The sequence below is a fragment of the Gopherus evgoodei genome, chromosome 22, assembly GCF_007399415.2.
Source record: "Gopherus evgoodei ecotype Sinaloan lineage chromosome 22, rGopEvg1_v1.p, whole genome shotgun sequence".
Lineage (NCBI taxonomy): Eukaryota > Metazoa > Chordata > Testudines > Testudinidae > Gopherus > Gopherus evgoodei.
In genome coordinates, this window is record NC_044343.1 from 2533942 (window position 1) to 2555162 (window position 21221).

The following is a 21221-nucleotide window of genomic DNA, read 5'->3' on the forward strand; positions in this document are numbered from 1 at the left end:
GTGTTACAAACAGCAATAATCCAGGTGATAGATTCTAGGTTCTGGGTTTGTATCAATCTGGTTTGAGCTCTCCGGGTGGTTTGCACAGACCGCACCAGTTCAAGCATTAATAGGGGCCCATCATCAGTCCAGATTTGGTCCTATTTGCACCCCCAGAAAGTTCACAGACCTACCCTGCAATAAGGGGGAAGGCGAGTCTGGCCACTGCCCGTATAAACTCCACCCACACCCCCCTTGACATCTATGCATCTCCAGCCGGATGGTTTGGCAACCCCCCTGTCACCCCTCACTGCGGGGCTGCATAGCCCGGTCCGAAAGGGAGGGACTGTCCCTTTAAAGCCAGACTGTGTGCGAAGCCCTTCCCACAGCCGGTCAGCTGATAGGGGCTCCAAGCCGGTGCAGAGTAGCCTTCTCTCCGGGCCCCCCGCCCCCAGCTTTGCAATGCACGCGCCCCGCACAGAGCTGCTCCCCCCATTGCAGCCCCATCGGGACTCTTAAAGGGCCAGGCGGGCTCCGGCTCTGCACCAGCAGCCGCTGCTGCGGGGCTCAGGTGCATTGTGGGACAACAAAAGTTACTTTCAGTTTGGAGTGCGGAAGGGGAGGGGGGGCCCAGGGGAGCTGCGCTGGGGCCCCCCAGCCGCGGGGGCACCGCGGGGCTCTATCTGGGCACGAGGAGCGGGTGGACAGCGCAGCAGGTGGGGAAGGGTAGCGGATGCAAAGGGAGAAGTTGGTGCCGCTCGCCAGGCTGTGGCTCGGGGGGAGGAGGGAGCAATGCCCACGTTGCCCATGCTGCCTTCAGCCCCGCTAAGGCCCTGCCTTGCCCCCTTGCAGTGGGATGTGCCGCCAGGTGCCCACATGCCCAAGGGGACCATACCCATTAGCGGAGTCTTTGCCCTCTGGCAGATGGATTGGCTGCGTGACCAGGCTTTGCAAGTTACTGCAAGGGGGGGGGAGGGTCTGGAGCCAACAGCTCCCCATGAATCCAGCCAGCAAGAGAGGCACTGAGCCAATCTGGGCTGGGAGTCGCCTCCCTAGGGGCTGGGACCCACTGACTGGGGTCCTCTGCACGCCTGATGTGGGCCTAAGATGCAGGCTGGGGCTGGCCCAGGGGAGGGGTTAGGATTGGGATCCAGGCTTTGCACAACTTGAGTGCTTTGCTTGCAAAAAGCCCTTAAACACAACTGTTACCGTTGGAAGGTTTTTCCTCCCCTTGGTGATTTCTTGCGTTGACCTAGAAGCATTTCTGCAGGGGCCTGGGGCAACGAACACAAACTCTTCAGCACAAGATGCCAAAGTGTCTCTGATGGTTGGAGCAGGAAATGCTGAGAGTCTGATTTTTGGGTACTGACTTCTCAGACTTGGGAGCCCCAGGTTCAATTCCTAGTTCTGTCAAAGACTTCCTGCGTGGCGTAGGGCAAGTCGCTTAGCTTCTCTGTGCCTCAGTTTCCCCATCTGTATAATGGGATGAATTGAATATCTTTTCAGCATGGGGGGGGCAAAGTGCATTTAAAGATAGTGAGGTGCTCACTGTAGGAATGGGAGCCATATAAGTATCTTAGAGAGTAATTAGAGAGCCAGGGTGGGTGAGGCCATACCTTTAACTGGACCAACTATAATATAGGATATGGCCTCTTCCACCTTGTCTCTCTAATATCCTGGGAGCCACCTAGCTACCACTACACATAGCTAGTAATCAGTGTAATGGGACTTCACAAATGAACTCTGAGTTTCTGATCGACACTGACTTGCTCAAGACTCGGTGCCGAGAGCAAGTGATTTGGCATGGAGAAGTGCCCTAGCGGGTGTGCAGACACAAATCTGATATATCCCAACCCTAATCCCATTTAAACCAGTGCCAGAACTCCTCTGGATTTCAGTTGGCGCCAGATTATGCCCACAGAGAGGCTCTGCAGAACAGATCCACTTTTAATCATAATTGCAGCATATACCCTGCAATCCCCAGCTGTGTTCCTGCCTTATTGAATAAGTTATTAGTTCCACTGGGAGTTTCACTCTGGTCAAGCTCTTTGGAAGCCCATTCCCTGGTAGGAGTGTGCATACATAGGTCTATGTCCATCTCTGTAAAAGATATTTTGTCTGTTACTTTCCCAGCCTTAATATTTCCTTGTGTAACAGCAGCTGTATCCAGGGAAGGTGAAAAACCAGTCACCGACCCCTCTGCAGAGGGCTCGGTAAGCAGCAGAAGCACCATTCAGCACGTGAAGGAGCGTAACACTGAACGATGGAAGATATCCCACCAGGAGATCTGGACACGGCTGCTGGTGGGGATCAGAACAGCTCAGCGACAGTGTGTCTGCATTTGTATCCAGGCATGCAGGACGATGCCAATCCAGATCTTGACCAAGGCCTTGCTGCACAAACCGGTTAGTTGCCTGGGGTTGGTGGGGTGGGGAGTGGCTGGGAGGAATGGATCCAGAAGCTGGTAGTCACTGGGCACCATGAGTGGGAGATAAACCCAGCAGCAGAGGAATATCCCTCGCTGTTCTCTTAGGAGAGAAGAAGAGGGAGTGTAGGAAGAGTTGTCTGGAATGGCTGATTATCTCCATGCCACTATATTAACCCATTCCTTTACATACTTGCTGGGCTTATAAAGCCCACCCCAGGGGGACTCTGGCCAGCCGCTATGAACTAAACCCACTTCTATCATTCAAATAACCAAGGAACACATGGATAGTAAGTGGTGCCTTCGTACAAGCAGTGCACAGATAGCACCTGAAGGATCCTCAGCCTCTGGGACAGCTGTTCCACAAAGGTATGAGTGAGAAGTAGCAGCAAAGTCTACTGTGGTTGGAGCAGGAGCGTGGGGGTCAGGACATGTGGGTTGTGTTATTAGAGGACTGAACATAGGACTGGGAACTCGAAGCTCCTGAAGTCTAATCCTAGCTCTGTGCAGCCTTGATCAAGTCACTCAGGTCAAAGATAGCAAAAGTGGTCACGGGTTTGTGAATGTCAGTTTGTGGGTGTCCTGTTTGAGACCCCACAAGCCTGGCATTTACCGATGCTGAACACTGCAGCCTTCCTCAACTTTTAATGGAGTGTCACGGGCCCTGGTATCTCAAGTTGGGCATCCAAAAGTCGACAGCTACTTTTGAAGATTTGGGCCTTAAACTCCAGTCTGGTTCCTCTCTGTAAAAGAGGGAGGAAGATTGATTGATTCCCTAAGGATTAGCTAGTAAACATATAGCGCTTGGAAGATGGGTGCTGTGTAACTTGTTCGTTGCATTATGTTATATAGTATCAGTCTCTTTTTGGGAAACATCACTAGCCCAGATTCTGCTCTTCAGCAAGAAACAACTCACATTCTCAACCAGTTTAACTTTTTTTTTTTTTTTTTTTTAAACAAAGCAGGTGCTTCCCTGAAGCACTCGACCACCCTGATAGACAGACAGAGAGGCATCGAGGTTTCTGCCCTCCCAGCAACCCTCGACAGTGAGTATCACAGGTCTTCAAGATCACATTCTCAGAGGCACAACTTCTGCTGTGAAACACTCCTGGGAAAGGCTGTGATCCAAGACTCCAGAGTCTTGGCATTTCTTTGGTGTTCAGCAAATAACTGTGAATCCCACTACCAAAGTGTGTGTCTTGTCCCCCTCTAGGGGCAGGGCCACATAGAAGATAATAGCTTCTACTGCTGCCAGTTACTCCATTAGTTCACATAGTAGAGGACCATGCTGTGAATCCAAAGATCATGGATTTTTTGGGTGGCTTTTTTTTTTTTTTGAATTTTTCCCAAGTTTTCCTTCTTTAAAGACCTTAGGAAATTGCATTAAAATATGGTAAATAAACATTCAGGTTAGAAAGACAAGCTTTCAGAAGGTAGGAAATGCCAGAATTAAGGTTGTCTGTGCAACCTAACTTGGCCTGCTATGTGCGTGTGCATTATGACACAGTATTTAATTACGTGATCACATGCTATTTTGAACACCAAAACCCTGCCTCATGCAGTGCCCAGGATGGCTGGTGCTATGCGAATGAGCAGCTTGTCAATATTCTATTTTCTGCTCACCGCTTGGTGTGTCCCCAGGCCTTATTTACTGCGCACTATTCTAACCCTGCTCTGAATACAGAATTAGAATTTCCTCATGGGCTTTTCTGCAATATTCTTCACTGTGGCATCGGAGTGTTTTACAAACATGAATGAATTTGGCTTCATAACACCCCTGTGAGCTGAGAGGATTATTGTTACCATAGTACAGGTGGGGAACTGAAGCACAGAGAGAATAGGATAAAAGTGTCCAGTAATTGTGGGTGCCCAATCTGAAAGGGAGAGGGCTGATTTTTCAGAGTCCTTAGCATTAAAGAACATTTCAGACGTTCAAAGAACAGCTCCCATTGACTTCAGCTCTTCTGTATGTCAGACCCCAGGGGGTCAGGTGGGCCCCCAGAAAATGAGGCATGCACAATTAGTGGCCACCCGCGTAAAGTCTGATGTAAGTGACTTGTCCAGCATCACACAGGAACTCTGGCAGAGGCAAGGGTAGAATCCAGTTCTCCAGGGCTGCATTCAACCACCTTAACCATGAGACCCTGCGTGCTCTTCCTGCAGTCCCCTGCCTCCTTCACTGCACACCTGTCAGCTTCTGCAACAAATGAGACAGGGGCCTTACAGACAACAGCCTCCTCTGCACAACCCGAGTACATTCAGCCTGTGCAGTGAATAAGGATGGGGCCTGTGGGAAAAATGCCCCAGGTTTCACAGCTGTTTGCTAACAGCAAAGGAACATTTAGAGTCAGGGAACTTCCACGGTCTCGAAGGGAATGTGCTGCAGTGGACACAAAGTCTTCTGCCTCGGTCCCGTCCATCTTGTCCCTGCCCCCTCTTCACCCTACCCTGCACTCCAGCCTCCTTGCCTAGCCAGTCTAGTCTTCCCCCTTGGACTCATGCCTCCCTGCCCCTCCACGCCTGCATCCATCTCTCTGGGTCAGGCCAGGTGGAAACTCAGCCTGGAGTGGCCTGGCCGATGTCACACCTCTGCGGGGTTGAGGGGGGCTGCCTCACAACATGGCTACCTCTGGTATCACAATGGTCTAGGACTCCTGCTTTGGCACAGATACACGCTTTACTGTGGCTGAACGTCCGTGCTGTCCCCTGGTGTCCTCTGTAAAGTCAGAATGGCTGAGCCCTTCCTGGGTGATGATAAACCATGAGCCCCATGGATGACTGACCCTGGCGATATTCCAAACACAGAGTCGTCAGCAACGCTTGTAGCTGCTCCCCTTGCTTCACGTTGACTCGGCTGTTCTAGGCTTCCCAGTGACCGTCCCAGAATCCTGCGGGACAGAGTTCTGTGCTATCTGCCCCTTGTTGGAGGAACCTCCCCCAGGTGGAACTACCCTGGTTCTGCTCTGCAACAGGTCACCACTTCAACTCTTTTTGTTTAAACGAGGCAGGTACATCCCTGAAGCATTCGACCACCCTGACAAACAGACAGAGAGGCAACGAGGTCTCTGCCCTCCCAGCAACCCTCGACAGTGAGTATCACAGGGCTGTGAGATCACATGCTCAGAGGTGCCACTTGCGATGGGAAAGATGCTTGTGTGCTAGGGCCAGTGTCCCTCAACCTTTTTGATCCCAGGGACCAGCTTGCTGCCTTCCTAAACTGTGTCTGGGAGATCTCTGGACTGGTCATTGAGACACACTGCACTAGGCTGTGTCCTTGGCCCTGTGGGCCAGGGAGAGGAGAGAGCAGCTTTTGCAGCTAAGACACCAGTAGATGTCCACTCTTCCTCCTTTTCTCCTGCAAGTCACATGGGGCACTCCCACTGTTTCCACAGTGGGGTGCTAATCAGGGCATCCAGCGAGACATTGTCCTTGCATCTCCCTCCTACAGTGAAATTGTTCCCAGAGCATTTTTACTGCATCCCATTTGTTTTAATGATACGTCCCTCCTCCCCGGCACTAGTTAACCAATAGCAGGGTAGTTTTAAAACAATTAGCCTGGTAAGTGATGGTACGAAAAAAGTGTCATTTCCCCATGTTTTTATAGCTCCCCAGTCGCTGAGAACTTTGTTGTAAATCTTTCAAACAAGATCAGTCGGATATTTTATTGTATTTGTATTGTTTGTATTTGCCTCGTATGAATGGGACACTCAGCTAGTTAAAGATTAGGTTGAACAGATAATTTTTTTAAAAACAAAATGTTTATCAAACCGAAATGTCAACGGAGAAATGTTTGTATGAAACTAAAAAACAAAAATCTGTGATGTATCAGAGGGTAGCCGTGTTAGTCTGGATCTGTAAAAGCAGCAAAGAATCCTGTGGCACCTTATAGACTAACAGACGTTTTGGAGCATGAGCTTTCGTGGGTGAATACCCACTTCCTCAGATGCATGCATCTGAGGAAGTGGGTATTCACCCACGAAAGCTCATGCTCCAAAACGTCTGTTAGTCTATAAGGTGCCACAGGATTCTTTGCTGCTTTTAAAAATCTGTGATAGTTTTTGTTTAGATGTAAACATCCCTGCAGCTCCTGCACCCCAAACCTTGCAAGGCAGTGCTAGGGCACGGGAACTTGAATGCAGAACTAGCCAAAGACAGCCAGTTTGTGGCTAACTGGGCAAACGGATGCCAAGCAGCAGCGCTGGTAGTAAAAGGCAAGGCCTCAGTCTGGCAGACATCTAAACACGTGTGTAACTAATATGCATGAAGAGTTGCAGTGACTCCATGCATTGGCATCTGCAGATGAGGTCCTCCAATGGGATCTCAGAATTATTTTTGGTGGGAGGCTGGGAGTAGAGCTAATAGGTAGGCAAGGGTTTTTTTGTTTTTTTACAGATCTGATCTTTATCCCAATAATGCTTCTTATTTTATCCCGTTTCAGTGAGAGCAAGTTTTCTGAGCAGGATTAGTGAGGAGGAAAAAACCCAACTCCTAATTCACCCATTTTGGCTCAGTTGACTCTACCCCACACTCCCACCAGAGCACAGAATGGGAAGCCATAATGCAGCTGCCTGATCTTGCCTAGGCTGTACACGTACTTGCCTGTATCTCCAGACAGCAAATACTAAAGGACGTAATTCTAACATTTTGTTTCCTTTCCAACACCAGCTTTGTCCATCCACCAGTTGGCTGCTCAGGGTGAACTCAGTCAGCTGAAAGAGTATCTCCGAAAAGGTGTGTGCATCGAACTTCACGTCTCTCTCCCCTTCTCCTTCGCCCACTTTATCCTGGTTTTTAGGGACAATTTAAGTTTTTGATGTAGAACTTTAATGGCTGCACAGAGTCCTAAGCACGTATCTGGCTGGTCTCCCCCTTTGCTTCAAGAGGCCTCTCCTGGAGCAGGAAGCGTGTGACACGCGATAGCACTTTGATCACAGGGGAGCTGCCTGGTGATGTTTGGCTCTGCGTGATAGGCTAGAGACATGGCAAACGCTCAGACAGCCAAGGGAGGCCACAGCGGGGGCTGCAAGGGCTGAGCCTCTCCTCAGCTCCAGCCTTCCCTTTGCATTTATTGCACTGAATAGCTGGCGTCCGGGTGTGAGGAGTCAGCAGGAAGAAACCCCAGGTGCCATCACAGAAGCTTTTCCTCAAGGGAGGCTAGTTCTACCTGGAAGCCAAGCCCAGTTCACACAACCCCCGACTGCTCTGGTTGGAGCACCAGCAGGGTAGTCGTCCCCCTGAGAACGGGCCAATCTCTGTCTCACAAGCAGCCAGTAGATAGCCTGCCTCTGTGCAAGGCTAAGGGGAGGCTGAGAGTAACCCCTTCTTCCCCAGGGATCAGGTAGTGCTCCCATACGTCGTAGCACCAATTCTTCTCCAAAATTCATTTTGTATTTTCCCTCCATTTTCTTCTTGATTTGTTTTCCTTCCCCCATATCCCTCCTGGAGCCTTGCTGTTCCCTTCCTTCCTGGGGCCAGGCTCTGAGCCAGTGTTCCAGGCCCAAGAGAGCAACAGATAGAGTGGTACACGAGCAAACTGGGAAATGCCTGTCTCTTTGAGAGCACTGAATTTTTTTTAAGGACACAAATGCTTCCCTGGGAGCAGTGGGAGACAGGTGACATGCGGCCTGAGCATAGGAGTGGTAGCCAGGAACCTCTCTGACCTCTTCTTCTGCTCTGTGACCTTGGGAAAGTCACGCCACTAGTCTGTGCCTCAGTTTCCCCATGTGCAAAATGCAGCTAATGCTACTGAACCAGGGGGTGGAGAGGAATATTCTTCTGACTGCAAAGCCCTCTGGAGCCTGAGTTCTTGTAACCACGGGAGCAAATGGTGGATGGTCTTTATGTACCAGGCGCTTTTTCTCTTGTCTGCTCAGGGGAGAACTTGGTGAACAAGCCCGACGAGAGAGGCTTCACTCCTCTGATCTGGGCCTCTGCCTTTGGGGAGATTGAAACAGTCCGTCATCTGCTAGACTGGGTAAGAGCCCAGCGCCAGCCCGGGTTTTATATTGGCTAGCGGTTGGGCGAAGATGCCCCTCTGGATTTCTCCCAAAATTGAGTGCCCTGCGCTGACCTCTCCTGGCCATACAGCACAGAGCGGAGCTGAGCCTGGCAACCGCTCAGCTTAGTCAGCCATGTTTTGATGGAACAAAACAAAGCGCTTTCCCCAGCCCCTCTGGGATGAAGGGGCCACGTCCGTTGTACTTAACCCTGGAAATCCAGTCACTTTGAGCACCCATCTCTCTTCCCCTGCCACCCCTTCCCATTGTGCTAGTTACGGTATCAATCTGACGACAAGATCAGTGTCACTGCAAAGTCTCTGCTGACCCCATGGCAAGTTGGATTTCCACCCAGCCATGCTATCTCCATCTCAGGTCTTCACAGCAGGGTGGCTTTTACTGGTGGATTTATCAGCGGATTTTTTTCCAGGGGAACAAAACAGATGCATTAACCTTGCAAAACTGTTTTGCCAACATCTATTATCAGACAGTTCTGATTGAGCCATCTGTAGGCTAAGTTAGGAGCTTAAAGAGCCTTATCTTGCGACTCGCAATAGCTGTTTGTAATTAAAGATCTGCATATTGGTAATTTGAGATCCGCCTTATCGCTGAGCTGCATAATCCACCGGTATTTTTGCTCAAGAATTTTTACGTTTAATAAACTCTGTGCTGCATTGTCCTCGGGCTGCATCGTTTGATTGGGGCCTTTAGAAATGTGTCAGTTACAGTCCTGAAGCAGTGGAGGGTTTATTGTTAGCTTTTGGACAAAGCAAAATTCCTTGTTGTATGGGGTGTTTAATCCAGGGGAAGCTGCTACCCCCAGAGGGTTCAGAGAAGAGCCACAAGAATGATTAAAGGGTTAGAAAATCTGCCTGATAGTGATACACTGAGCTCCTGGAGTCTATTTATTTTAACAAAAAGAAGGTTAAGAAGTGACTTGATCACAATCTAAGTATCTACCCAGGAAACAAATACAGTAAAAGCTGTTTTGTCTGGCACGCTGGGGGAATGGGGGGTGCTGGTAAGTGAAAAGTGCTGGTTAATTAAGAGTGAGGGAGTTGGGTGTGGGAGGGGGCTCAGGGTGTGGGAGGGAGTGCGGGCACAGGCTCCGAGAGGGAGTTTGGGTGCGGGAGGGAGCTCAGGGTGCTGGATCCGAGGGGCGCTCACCTTCAGCGGCTCCCTGCAAGCGGTGACCCGTCCCAACTGTTCCTAGGCGGAGGTGCGGCAGGCTGGTCTGCGCGCTGCCTCCACCCACAGGGGCTGTCCCCACATCTCCCATGGGCCCTGGTTCCTGGCAATGAGAGCTGCCAAGCCAGCACTTAGGGTGGAGCAGGGGCAGTGGGCAGAGCTGTCTGCCGCGAGCATCCGGGACAGGTCACAGCTTGCGGGGAGCCGCCCAAGGTGAGCACCCCCCCGGATCCATCAGCCCCACCCCGCACCCCCTCCTGTACTCTGAACCCCTCATGGCCGTTCCTCTGGGAATTGGAGCCACTCAGGTGAGCGGATAAGCCTGGGCATGCGTGTGCCGGCGAAGTGGCACGTCACGCAGTGGTAACCATGAGCAAACAGAGCTTTGACCATCCCAGTGCATTCGTGTGTGACCTGTTTTCTTCTGCATTGTCCTGTGCCCAGGGTGCGGACCCCCACGTACTGGCTAAGGAGCGGGAGAGCGCGTTGTCGCTGGCCAGCACCGGAGGATACACTGACATAGTGACCATGCTGCTGGAGAGAGATGTGGATATCAATATATACGACTGGGTAAATGCACTGGTGCTTGTTGCCAGTATCACTCCCTGGAACAGCCATCCTGGGCTTTTGCTGTTGCTAAAGGTTGGCTTTAAAAAAATATCCTGCTTATGGCGGGGGTTAAAGAAATTAATTTGAAAAAGAAACGCCAGTGCCAAGCTGGGGAGAAATTCATTGCCCCCCCATCGAGCCCAATGGTCTGTTTTCAGTTAAGATTCCACATAGGACCAGTAGTGTCTTGAATACCCCCTTCAAGGACCAGGCAAAATCATTTCTTTAATGAACTGCCCATCCTGGGGAACTTAGGAGACTTTAAAGTGGCCCCTTCAGAGAGGCAATTTCTCATTCCCCATGGTGGTTTACAAACTACAGGCCAACACAGTTAGAAATAAAATGACTTTGAAAGTGAACTTCTAACCCACCTAAAGCTCCAGAGAATGCAGAGCCTTGAAAAATCAAACCCAAAGCTCCAGCCAGCCCAGAGAGACACAAACCACGAGACGTGGCACAAGGGCAGGCCTGGTATGCCGCTGAGATCTCACCCCCTCAGACAGAGCTCCCAGCTCAGCCTGAAGAGCAGCAGAATCGAGTCCTTAATTTACACAGTTCTTCCGTCGCGACTTGCTCGGGGCACTGCTATGGCGGGTGGGTGGTGGGAGCCGGGTGGCCAGCTGAGCTCACCCCACAGCTGCTGATTCTGTTTAGCTGCCGCATGACACCCTGTGAAATTTCTTTGAGTTCTGATGGTACCTGAGCGTTTGGCGTCCAGGTGACATTCAGGGCGCGCTCTCAGGGCTGCTGTCTCCTGTCTCCCTGCAGAACGGAGGCACCCCATTGCTGTATGCTGTGCGTGGCAACCACGTGAAGTGTGTCGAGGCTTTACTAGGTAACAACAGATTTTCACATGCTGGTTTGTAAGTTGACTGTTTACTGCTAACGCTGCCTGGAAGTGCTGACGTGGGGAGAGGCATGGAGTTATTTGGGTATCAGAAGGTGACGTGCGTCCCTGGACAAATAGTAGCACGTAACAGATGGGCCAGAGCCAGGGCTCCCAAGACCCAAAGCTGCAGCGAGTTTCCAGTGCTTGCACCTTGTCCTGGGTCTCTGCATGGAATGGCCAAGATAGGCAAAGCCTGTGTGTCACGCGCCAGGTCATTCAGCTCCGGCATCTCAGCTCCGAGCATTTACAGTGGTCCTTCTGCTATTTCCCAGAGTGGGCGCCCAGCCTGAGCCGGGGAAGATCAAAGTCCCCAGGCTGGCCCTAGAGCCCACTGCTCCGTAGAGGGAGATGAGCTGTCTGTGTAGAGAGGGATCCCCCCTGAGCACATGCTCCTGTCTGCTTTCAGCTCGCGGTGCTGATCTGACGACGGAAGCAGACTCCGGCTACACCCCCATGGATCTGGCTGTGGCATTGGGACACAAGAAAGGCAAGTGTCCTGCCCTTTGGACTATCTAGAATGGGGGGGTTTGGACCCAAACCCTGCCCCACTCCAGTACGGTTCCTCAGTGCCGAGTGCCACCTGTGGTATTCCCTAATCTGCACGCCCACGGGATCGTCCCACTTTCCTGCTTCCTGAATTTGGCTCAGAAAATCAGATTCTCTAGAGAGGCATTAACACAGCAGAGCTCACACCCAGCTGCTCACAGAGGCCAAGCCAGGGAGGGGTTGGGTGCGGTACGTGGTCAGCCAAACAGAAACACGTCTAAATTGCCAACGTCCAAGGGGATGCTGGAAGCAGAACGACTAAGAAACCCCAGTGGTTGCTGCCACGTGGGGAGTGCACAGAGACTGGCCACACTCCAGCTGTGCCTGTTTTAAACTTTACTGGTCTCTCTTCTCTTTGTGCCCGTTAGTTCAGCAGGTTATTGAGACCCACATCCTCAAGCTGTTTCAGACCAAGAAACTGGAGTGATGCTGGCTCGTGCTCCCTGGCTGAGAGAACCAGGGCTCTGCTGTCTCCGGAGCCTGCATGGGAACAAGGTGGCCAGAGGCGCTCTCTCTTTCCAAGGGCTGACGCTCCTGCAGGAGATCTGCGCTGCCACGGCCAAGCGAGCAGGTGTGGAGGGAGCTTTAGAAGCTGGGCTGGCAGGAAATCCCTGATGGAGGAGGAGCTGTTTACTCTCCAAGCAGGTGGCAAAGGAGAAGCCTCCCACACACAGCGAGACACTGAATTGTCCAGGTAGCTGCATTTCTGCTGCGAACAAGACTGCAAGCCGCCTCCCTCTGCCCCCTGTGTATTAAATATTGCCTAAAGCACCCTGCCTGAGTGCAGTAGCCGCGGAGTGGGGGCTGTGTTGGGAAGTGGGGCTTGCTCAGAGAAATGCTCTTTGGGATGCTGCCTGTTCTTCAAATGGGGTGAGGATGAACCCTGCTGGCTTCCAAAGGGAGGCCAGCGGGGGATTGAAAGTCTGCCCTGTTGGGGCAACCCTCTTCCCCAGCCCACGCCACGGCCATTGACCGTGCTTGTCGCAATGGCTTAGGGAGGGTTCAGGTCAATGCACAGCATGCTGAATCGAGCTCTGGGGGAAGCAGGGTAAGTGGGGAGACCCTCTGCTCAACAATTCCCTACCTCCTCAGGCTAAACTCCCTAACCCTAACCAGAGCCCCCCTCACCTTGCTATTCAGACCAGCCACGTAGGGCTTGAAAAATGCCACCCTGCTGCACTTACCCTCGCTCCCAGGGCAGACAGAACAGGCAGCAGCGCTGGGAGTCCTGTCCCACAACCAGTCTCGTTGGTCATAGGGCTTCCCTCCACCATGGTGCTTGGTGAGAAATAGTCACACTCAGCAACTGTTATTCACACAGGTTCCGCCCTGGCAGCTGTTGTGTCTTTGGAGGGGAGAAATCTGCTGCTTGTATCTTCAGACCTTGCAGCATCATCTGGGCAGCAGCAGATTAGTTACAGGTGGGCCTGCAAATCCCCTTAAAGGGCCAGTCCCCCTGTGACACTCATTGAGGTTTATGCCCTTCACATGTTAGTAGATGGTTAAATCACTCTCCCATCAGCACTGCATGTGCTTCAAATCTCACCTCTTTAAAGGGCCAGTTACCGACTGTAGTTCAACCGTGATTAAAACAAGGTGTCCCTCAGTGATCCCAGGGAAGCCCTGAGCCGCTGTGCTGCCCTGGCCTGCAGAGCAGCCCCAATGAGCGAGCCACCATCTCTCCGTCCAGAACGGGCTGCTGCGTCGGACGGATGGGACTAACACACGTGCTGGTGGACCCACTGGGGTCAATCCCATGGCCACCAATTGCACGTTGCAGGGAGCATTAGCAGCAGTCTCTGCCTGGTCCCTTCCAGTGACCATGGTGCATCTTTGCAGCATTGTTCCAAGCTGCTGCATGGGTGGACTTCCTTCCCCCCCGCAGTTTCTTCTCCCCAGCACTGAGGGGCCTTTCCTGTTCATCACCTGCAACACCCCCCACTTCCACTCCTTTCCACATGTCTATTTTAGCCTCCCGCATCAAACACCGCCCTTGACTCTCCCCGCCAGCTGTCGCCTGTTCCCATTTGTCCCTTTCAGTGCTGGGGTCAGAGGTACCGCCCCTCGTTAGTTCTCTGCGCAGGCCCCTGGGGCGCCCTCTGGAGACAGCTCCACGCCATCTCCGTCCGTCCAGTCAGCTCATCTGCGCACGGCCCCGTCCGCTCATCGATAGAATCCAGCCACCAACGTTAAAGTCCACATGGTCCAGGCTGAGCTCCCACATTTTCTCCTTAAGTGTCCATTGCTGCATGGAAACCTCCGCTAGCCCAGCTGCCTTCTCCCAGGCCCAGAACCTGGGCATCATCTGCACCAGCCCGTGTCACATGGGCAGCATGAGACTGTTTAAGGTGCTCTAGCCATGGCCTGGTCCATGCTTGTGTGCACCACTACCCTCTGCCAGCTGCAGTCAAAGCTGGGACTTCAGTTAAAAGAGAAACCAGCTGAATTACATGCAAAGCCATTAGCTTTGAACCCAAAGAAACCTCATTTGTATCAGACTGGAGAGCTTCTGGCACATAACTAGCACACTGCGTTGCTTAACCGAGGGACTGCAGTGATTAATTAATGACGGTGAAACCAAAACAGCCAGAAACCCGGCTGTTCTACGTGATGGGGGTGGCTAGTTTACGGCTTTTCCTTTGAATGCTGAAGTCACACAATGATGCTTTCGGGAGGGCGTATCTAGAGAAATAGGATTGTCGTCTTATTTAAAAAAGAAATCACAGAAACGACCCATTTGAGAGAGAGAAACGCAGAGTGTGCAAAGTGGAAAAGGGTTGGCACAGGGTGATTGGTATTAGAAATGAGCTCAAATGGAATCTGGGCTACGTGATGGGGGCTGGGCTCGGTACCAGAATCAGACACCCCCCTCCCCCAAATCAACGGGGGGAATCGTCTGCTCCTTACTTACAGTTGCTTGGGCACTTCCCTGAACAGCACAGACGCTGCATGCAGATGGACCGAGCTCCCCCAGGCACTGCCCCACTGCTGCCTGGGTATGGCAGGGTGCTTTGGGGCACACAGCCTTGATCATTGGGCGCAGTGGGATTGTCTCCCCCATAAGTAAAAGGTCTGGAGCGAGTGGACTGGTCGGCTGATTGTTTTTATGTAGGCGTTAATGATACTTTGGACAACTGGTCACAGGCCCTCTGGTCCTATCTCGTCCCCTGCAGAGACGAGGGCAGCTAGCCCCATTCTCCATCACAGCTGAGTTGTAGGAGCTTGAAACTCACCAGGCTTCATGGGCTGCAGCCCTGAGAGCGGGAGCCCTAAGGAAGCAGGTGTTCCTGGGGGAACAGACACTTCCCAGCTCTTCAACACCACTTTCTGAGCAAAGCCTGGAGCTGCCACCTCTGTGACCCCACTGGATGGGCAGAGTGGGCCCGAGCTGGGGGGAAAGGAGGCAGCTTCCAAATTCAGTATGTGATTTGTTTAATCTCTACAGAACCACTCGCTTGCCCAAATCCAGTGTGGTCCGGGAGGCAGGACGCATTTATTCAGCCATTAAACATGAGCTTCACCGCGTGACGAGCCACTAGAATACAGCGTGTGGATTGTCATGCACTGTGCAGACAGCCCATGAACGCCACGGTGCACTTCCAGGGGCTTTAGATCCTGCTGTGAGGCCATAGCTGGGTGGGGAGGGGGCCAGGATCCCAGCCTTGTTCTGTTAATGCCCACGGCTGTTTTCTGTCTGAGCGTTTCCTGGTTTACTTCCAAATGGCTACATTTCAATTGCAGAACAAGTCTGGCATCTCTTCTCTCTCGTAAGAGGTGCTGTCTGCTAAGGCAAATATGCCACTTCATGCCAGTTCATGTCACTGGGCCCCACTGGACAGGGTGGGAAGGCAGAGTGCCAGCTGATCAAACAGCAGGGGAACAAACCCACTGGGGGTGATGGGCTGCTGTTCTGCCATTTCTGTCCCAGGTTAGAGCTTTTCCCCGAGGACACTGAGGCGATACACAATGATTCTCCCGAAGAAATCCGTGCTGTTCTCAAAGGTGATTTTCAGTTTATCCAGCATGGTTTCTTCTGTCCTGAAGCTGTGGACGGAGCAGTAAAGGAAGAAACAAGGGCAGAGGGGTCCATGACACACGCACAACTTCCAATACAGCAGGAGAGTCACTCACCCAGCACAACCCAATCACAGCAGGTAGTGAGCTAGGGAATGTGCTATATTCTCACCAAAAGAAGTTCATCTCATGCCCCCACCTTCCCTGGTACCCTCTGCAAACTGCACAGAGTGCAAGGATTCCATCCAGCACCTGCACCAACAGATTTAAGGCCACCTGCCTTTTGATATGCCTGCGTTAGACAGACCCTGCCCTGTTGATGTTGTGCAGCATTGAAACAACTTATGCAGGGCTGCGGTCGATTCTCCATCACTGGCAGGTTTAATACCAAAATGGCTTGGTTTTCTAGAAGATAATATGGAGCTATACCTATCTCATAGAACTGGAAGGGACCCTGAAAGGTCATCGAGTCCAGCCCCCTGCCTTCACTAGCAGGACCAAGTACTGATTTTGCCCCAGATCCCTAAATAGCCCCCTCAAGGATTGAACTCACAACCCCGGGTTTAGCAGGCCAATGCTCAAACCACTGAACAATCCCTCCCCCCGCAATCTGCCTGACTTCAAACCGGCATTAATTCAAGGAAGTCTTATGGCCTGTCCCACACAGGAGGTCAGACCAGGTGATCACAGCAGTGCCTTCTGGGCGTATACTCCATGGAAGAGCCATTCTAACCTAGCCCGCGGAACTCATGGATCAGCATTCACACTGCACTTCCCGTCCGCACCCAGCCCTAGCCGTGGTGGTCACGTGCCACCTGCAGCATGTTGCACATACACTCAGCAGACCGAGCCCCCAGTGAGAAGGGAAGGATATCTGCAGGGCATTGATGTCCTCAGGGTAGAAGTCTGATATCTTGACAAGTTCTTCACCTTTCCTGCCACCTAAGAAGCAAGAGGAGCGGATGGAAATGTCTGCACTGGCTGCTGAGTTAGATTAGCATCATCACTGGATCTATGCTGGGAACTGGACATCCAACTGTCTTTGGCACTTTTGAAAATTCTCACTCCTATGGCTTTAGTACAGGACTGGGGGTCAGGCCAAGAACTGGGTTTCAGTCCTAGTTCTGACACTTAGCACTGTAGAGATTATCTGTCCAGGTACCTGTTTAGCCCTCACTGCTCTAGCCTAGACAAATCACTTCGTCTTTCTGGGCTTCAGTTTTTTTGGTTATAAAATGGGATCCGTCTCTAGGCCCTGTGAACTCAAACTGGACCAAAGTTCTCCCACACACCAGCACTGGGGAAAGACATTCCACTACAGAGATTTATGCTGAATTAAATACAGTTGATACTGTAACGTCTAGTTCAGTGCAATCCTCTGCATCTGGACATACTGCCAGGCATGGCACAAGGCCACCCATTGAGCTGCAGAAGTGAACACAACGGGCTGTGGATTTGCCATCCAGTGTGTCGCAAGCTCCTTGGCAAGGTGCTTTCACATGAAAGGCACCGGAGAACTGCAGAGTGCTCTTATGCATAACTGAAGATAATTACAGTGCATCGGCCACAGATCTTTCTCTGGATTAGTTCTTGTCTCAGTTCATCTGGTGTGGCCACAGCATCAGCAGAACATCCTCTGAGCCCCAGTCTGCCTCTATCCTGTAATTAGAGCCCTTCCCATTCCTGAAAGAGACCCTGCAATTGACATGAATGAACGGCATAGAATGCCGCGGGTTGTTCCCCTGCTGGGGAGGCACTTTACCTTCCAGTGTACACAGCTGGCTCGCAAATCCACCCTGGAACTGAATCTGGAGTTGGGAAACCTTGACAGGCTGTGGAAATTCCAGCATCACCCACTGGGAGGAGCCCTAAGCCAGGAATGAAACGGGAGCGCAGGTTACAGTCAGCTTTCCACAGGGGCCACTTGGCCAGTTACACCCAGCGAGAGCAGAGTCTGCAGGGAGCCTGCAAGGCCCGTAAAGGTGGGAGTGAGCACTGGTTAAAGCGCCCCTCCCCCTTCCTCCATGGTTAGCCAAGGCCAGCGCTGTGTGGCTGGAGCTAGGGCACAGCAGAGCCCTGGGGCAGGGCACAGCGCCTGGCACATGCAGTACTGCGGAGCGATGGCACAGCGGCCGGGCACGAGGAGGCAAGCATGGCAGCCATTCTGTGCTCAGCAATAGCCCTCACATAAGCTGGGCCAGCCAGTAGAACCCAATTCCCTGATTCTCAGATGGGATGTTTGCTCCAGCGGGTGGACGTGCATCGTTCCATTTTCCATGGTTGCTGCGACAGAACAAGCACAGGGGGCGTCTGTGCAGCTCACCTGGTCCGAGTTCCAGCACGTCTCCTCACTCCCGTCGAACATGTGCTTCTTCCCGAACTGCTTGGCGTCCCGGTTGAGCACAGAGCTCACTCTGCAGAGACAGAAACCAGAGTCATGAGGGGACAGGGTTCTGATGCCTAGTACTCCCGCGGTGTCCACAGCCACAAGGCCAGACTTCTCAGGAGACCGTCTCTAACAGTGGTGCTGCACCCAGACCAGGCTGGGATGGAGCCGGGTGTTTGGGAAAGGTGCCAACTATGCAGCCCCGGAGCCTGAAGTCCCACAGAGCAGGTGCAACTCTGACAGCAGAACAAGCTGCCCCCAACCCCCATCCCCCACAACACTGACCCTTCAGAGCCCCTCTGAGGGCGGGGAGGGGAGGTCAGGAGCCACCTGTCTCTGCTGACTCCGATAACAAGTGGCTTCAGGAGCGTTCACTGAGCAGGAACGAGGCTCAGAGCCATCAAACTTGTTGCACTCAGGGCAGCAGAGAGCCGCCAGGTGGTGACAACATGAGCCTCAGCCAGTCCTAGCTCCTTGGGGCTTCAGCCCTGTGTGTGGAGAGCCTAGCACGCTGCTGGCATTAGCAAATAAACCATAATCCATGACTGTTCTGACCCAGGGCAGGTACACCGGGGAAACCAACCCACCGAGAGCTCATTTTCTCAGGGCGTGGCGGGATTTTCTTTCCCGCCGTGACTCATTCGCCAAGGACAAGTTCACTACAGCATGGAAAAACTCAGGGCAGTGATGTTCTTCAGGACACGGAAAGGAAAACTCACCTGCTCACAGTCTTGTTGCAGATCAAGGGTGCCGTGGGCATGTCGCTGCTGAAAGTATCGCTCCTCTCCAGCCAGGGCAATCTCCAGCACACTCCACTGATGAGATTCAGTGCCAAAGCACCTAGGGGCAGCCTGCGATGGAGGGGCGCCTGGTAATGGGGCCGCAGCAGAGTTGCAGGGTTCAGAGGATCTATTCTCTGTTTGCTGCAGAAAAATTAACGTCACAGAACACGGGTCCCGAAATGAAGGAAACGCTCCCCAGAATCAGTTGCAGACTCCAGGAGACAAGTAGCACTATTCACAGAGCAGCCTTAGCCAGCCAGCCATGCCTTGGCTGGGGGGGGTCAGGAATGATGTGCGGTACCGTATGGGTGGCTGCAGATGCTGCCACACCTGGGTCAGTACCACAGCCTCTGTCCTGCAAAGGGCAGAACCTGAAGTCAGTGAGGCTGCAAGCAGCACAGGGGCCCACCTGCAGAGACTGGGGCCCACTAGATCCTATTTTGATCCAACCCACCATCTGCAACCCCCAAACAGAAACAAGATTAAAACATCCCCCCAAACAAACCAGTTAATCACAGACTGCGTGAAAACAAGAGGAGGCAGAATGAAAACAAACAGAGGCTGAAAACCTGGCCCCTCTTGCAGTGTGTCCCCCCCAGAGCAAAGAAAGCACCCCAAGATTGTTAACAATCCACACACAAACACCGCCCCGCTACTTCCTCCAAGCAGAGAACTGGAGCGTTTCCATCCCGGTGTTCATTTAACTCAAAAAAGGCTGGAAAGATCTTGCCCACACTTAACTCCCCCCACCCCCACGCCCGCTCTCAGCTGGCACCTGTGAACACCAATGTAATGTACACTAATAATGCCCCCTTCCTCTCCCCCCCCCCCCGCATCCACTTTTAGGCTCAGACCAAAACTGGAAAATACCAGCTCCTAGCACAGTTATTCTGAGTCCCCAGGGGTTTAGCATCAAGGACTTGGGTTTTATCCTGCTGCCCATCACCGCAGCCTCAGAGCCTTTCTATATAAAATCAATAGCAAACCTAAGGAGGGGGATTCTATCCAGAGAAGGACTCTGAAAAAGATCTGAGGGTCATGGTGAATAATCAGCTGAACCTGGATTATTCCCGCTCTGACACTGTGGGTGTAGAGCGCAGGGGCAGCTCTAGACATTTTGTCGCCCCAAGCACGGAGGGTCCGCTGGTCCCGCGGCTTCGGCGGACTTGCGGGAGGTCTGCTGAAGCCACGGGACCAGCAGACCCTCCGCAGGCTTGCCGCCGAAGGCACCCTGCCTGCCGCCCTAGCGGCGACCGGCAGAGTGCCCCCCGCGGCTTGCCACCCCAGGCATGGGCTTGGAGCGCTGGTGCCTGGAGCAGCCCCTGTAACAGACCCCTCAGTCTAGCAGGAAAAGATCTAACACGCGAACCAAGGGCTGGAAGTTGAAGCAAGATACGTCTCCACTAGGGACCTTACAGCCGCACTGCTGCAGCTCTGTTGCTGTGAGGTCTCCCCGCAGAGCCCAGCTCTGTTTAAATTAAACCACCACCAAGGAGCAGCTGGAGCTCCGTCCACAGGAGAGTCTCCTGCCGACCTTGCGCTGTCCACACCGGTGAAACTTGTGTCGGGGGCGGGGAGGGGACCGACAGAAGTGCTAGTGTAGACAAAGCCTCAGATCGAATCCGGGGCAGACTGATGGGGCGGGCGGTAATTAACCAGTGGAATTTCCCACGCGTGGGGGGCTGGATGCTCCATCACGGCCAATGCTTACATGGCTCCGGATGTTTTCCTAAAAGATCTGCCAGGGGGAAGTTCCAGGGCCCCAGGAGGGGCTGACCCCCGAGGGCTCCTCTGGCCGGAGACTCTGCGCGCCCCCGGCCCAGGGTGTCTCCACGGCCCAGCGCTGGGTGCCCCAGCAGCGCCCCCAGCCTCCCGCGGACCTACCCCGGCTCCCGAGCGCGCCCCGGGGACTGGCGGCTGCCGGAGAGAGGCGCACGCCGGCCGGCCGGGGCGGAGCTGGGCTCCGGGCGGGGCTGCCCAGGAAGCCCTGAACTGCTTCCTGCGGCTGCCGAGGCCTCTTAAAGAGACACCGTTCCGTGTCAGGGCCCCTCTGCCCCCGAGCCCGGGTGCGGGGCTCCAGCCCTGCCTTCCCGGTGGCTCCCCCAGGGTCCCACAGCTAGTCTGGAGAACACAGGGGTCCCGACTCCTAGCCCCTGCCGGGGGGTCCCAGTGCCCACTCCCCTGCTCTAACCACTAGGCAGCACTCCACTGGCAAAGCTAGCAAAGGAACCCAGGCGTCCTGGTTCTCAGTCCTTCTACCCCTGCCAAAAGGGCCGTGGCTCTGAACTGCCAGGCCTAGAGGTGCTGGGGCTCAGCCCTGGCAGGTCCTGGCACTAATTACGCCCTGCATGGGACCCTCAAGATAATACATGACTCCTCCAGCATCATTTTATTGCCTCTAGCACTC

At 53.1% G+C, this 21221-nt stretch overlaps 2 protein-coding genes across 13 annotated transcripts; one reads left to right on the forward strand and one right to left on the reverse strand.

The window, feature by feature from the left end:
* Nucleotides 1–359: 359 nt before the first annotated feature.
* On the forward strand, nt 360–14508 carry RFXANK (regulatory factor X associated ankyrin containing protein). Of its 10 annotated transcripts, none has more exons than XM_030540382.1 (10): nt 360–550; nt 2113–2384; nt 3367–3450; nt 5413–5493; nt 7070–7135; nt 8278–8378; nt 10033–10230; nt 10966–11032; nt 11493–11573; nt 12001–14508. In XM_030540382.1, the coding sequence occupies exons 2-10, from the start codon at nt 2243–2245 to the stop codon at nt 12057–12059; spliced, it is 879 nt and encodes a 292-aa protein (XP_030396242.1). In that variant the 5' UTR covers nt 360–550; nt 2113–2242; the 3' UTR covers nt 12060–14508. The 10 variants fall into 10 exon arrangements, with proteins under 10 accessions (XP_030396242.1, XP_030396244.1, XP_030396245.1 ...); XM_030540384.1 differs by having other exon boundaries at nt 2137–2384; XM_030540385.1 differs by having other exon boundaries at nt 2140–2384.
* Nucleotides 14509–15047: 539 nt separating this feature from the next.
* NR2C2AP (nuclear receptor 2C2 associated protein) lies at nt 15048–20749 on the reverse strand. Of its 3 annotated transcripts, none has more exons than XM_030540391.1 (6): nt 20699–20749; nt 18752–18955; nt 17970–18060; nt 17409–17514; nt 16521–16588; nt 15048–15678 (listed from the first exon to the last, which is right to left on the reverse strand). In XM_030540391.1, the coding sequence occupies exons 2-6, from the start codon at nt 18790–18792 to the stop codon at nt 15562–15564; spliced, it is 423 nt and encodes a 140-aa protein (XP_030396251.1). In that variant the 5' UTR covers nt 18793–18955; nt 20699–20749; the 3' UTR covers nt 15048–15561. The 3 variants fall into 3 exon arrangements, with proteins under 3 accessions (XP_030396251.1, XP_030396253.1, XP_030396254.1); XM_030540393.1 differs by lacking the exon at nt 20699–20749 and adding an exon at nt 20526–20650; XM_030540394.1 differs by having other exon boundaries at nt 15554–15676; nt 16482–16588.
* Between the last annotated feature and the right edge of the window lie 472 nt (nt 20750–21221).

Excerpts from the sequence above, each read along its gene's own strand:
- RFXANK (XM_030540382.1), top strand. The coding sequence starts at position 2,243 with ATGGAAGATATCCCACCAGGAGATCTGGACACGGCTGCTGGTGGGGAT. Across the intron at positions 2,385-3,366 it reads AGGCCTTGCTGCACAAACCG|CAGGTGCTTCCCTGAAGCAC; the intron begins GTTAGTTGCCTG and ends TTTTAAACAAAG. Across the intron at positions 10,231-10,965 it reads GGCTTTTGCTGTTGCTAAAG|AACGGAGGCACCCCATTGCT; the intron begins GTTGGCTTTAAA and ends GTCTCCCTGCAG.
- NR2C2AP (XM_030540391.1), bottom strand. The coding sequence starts at position 18,792 with ATGCCCACGGCACCCTTGATCTGCAACAAGACTGTGAGCAG. Across the intron at positions 18,061-18,751 it reads TGCAACAAGACTGTGAGCAG|AGTGAGCTCTGTGCTCAACC; the intron begins GTGAGTTTTCCT and ends CTGTCTCTGCAG. Across the intron at positions 17,515-17,969 it reads CGTGCTGGAACTCGGACCAG|GGCTCCTCCCAGTGGGTGAT; the intron begins GTGAGCTGCACA and ends TTCCTGGCTTAG.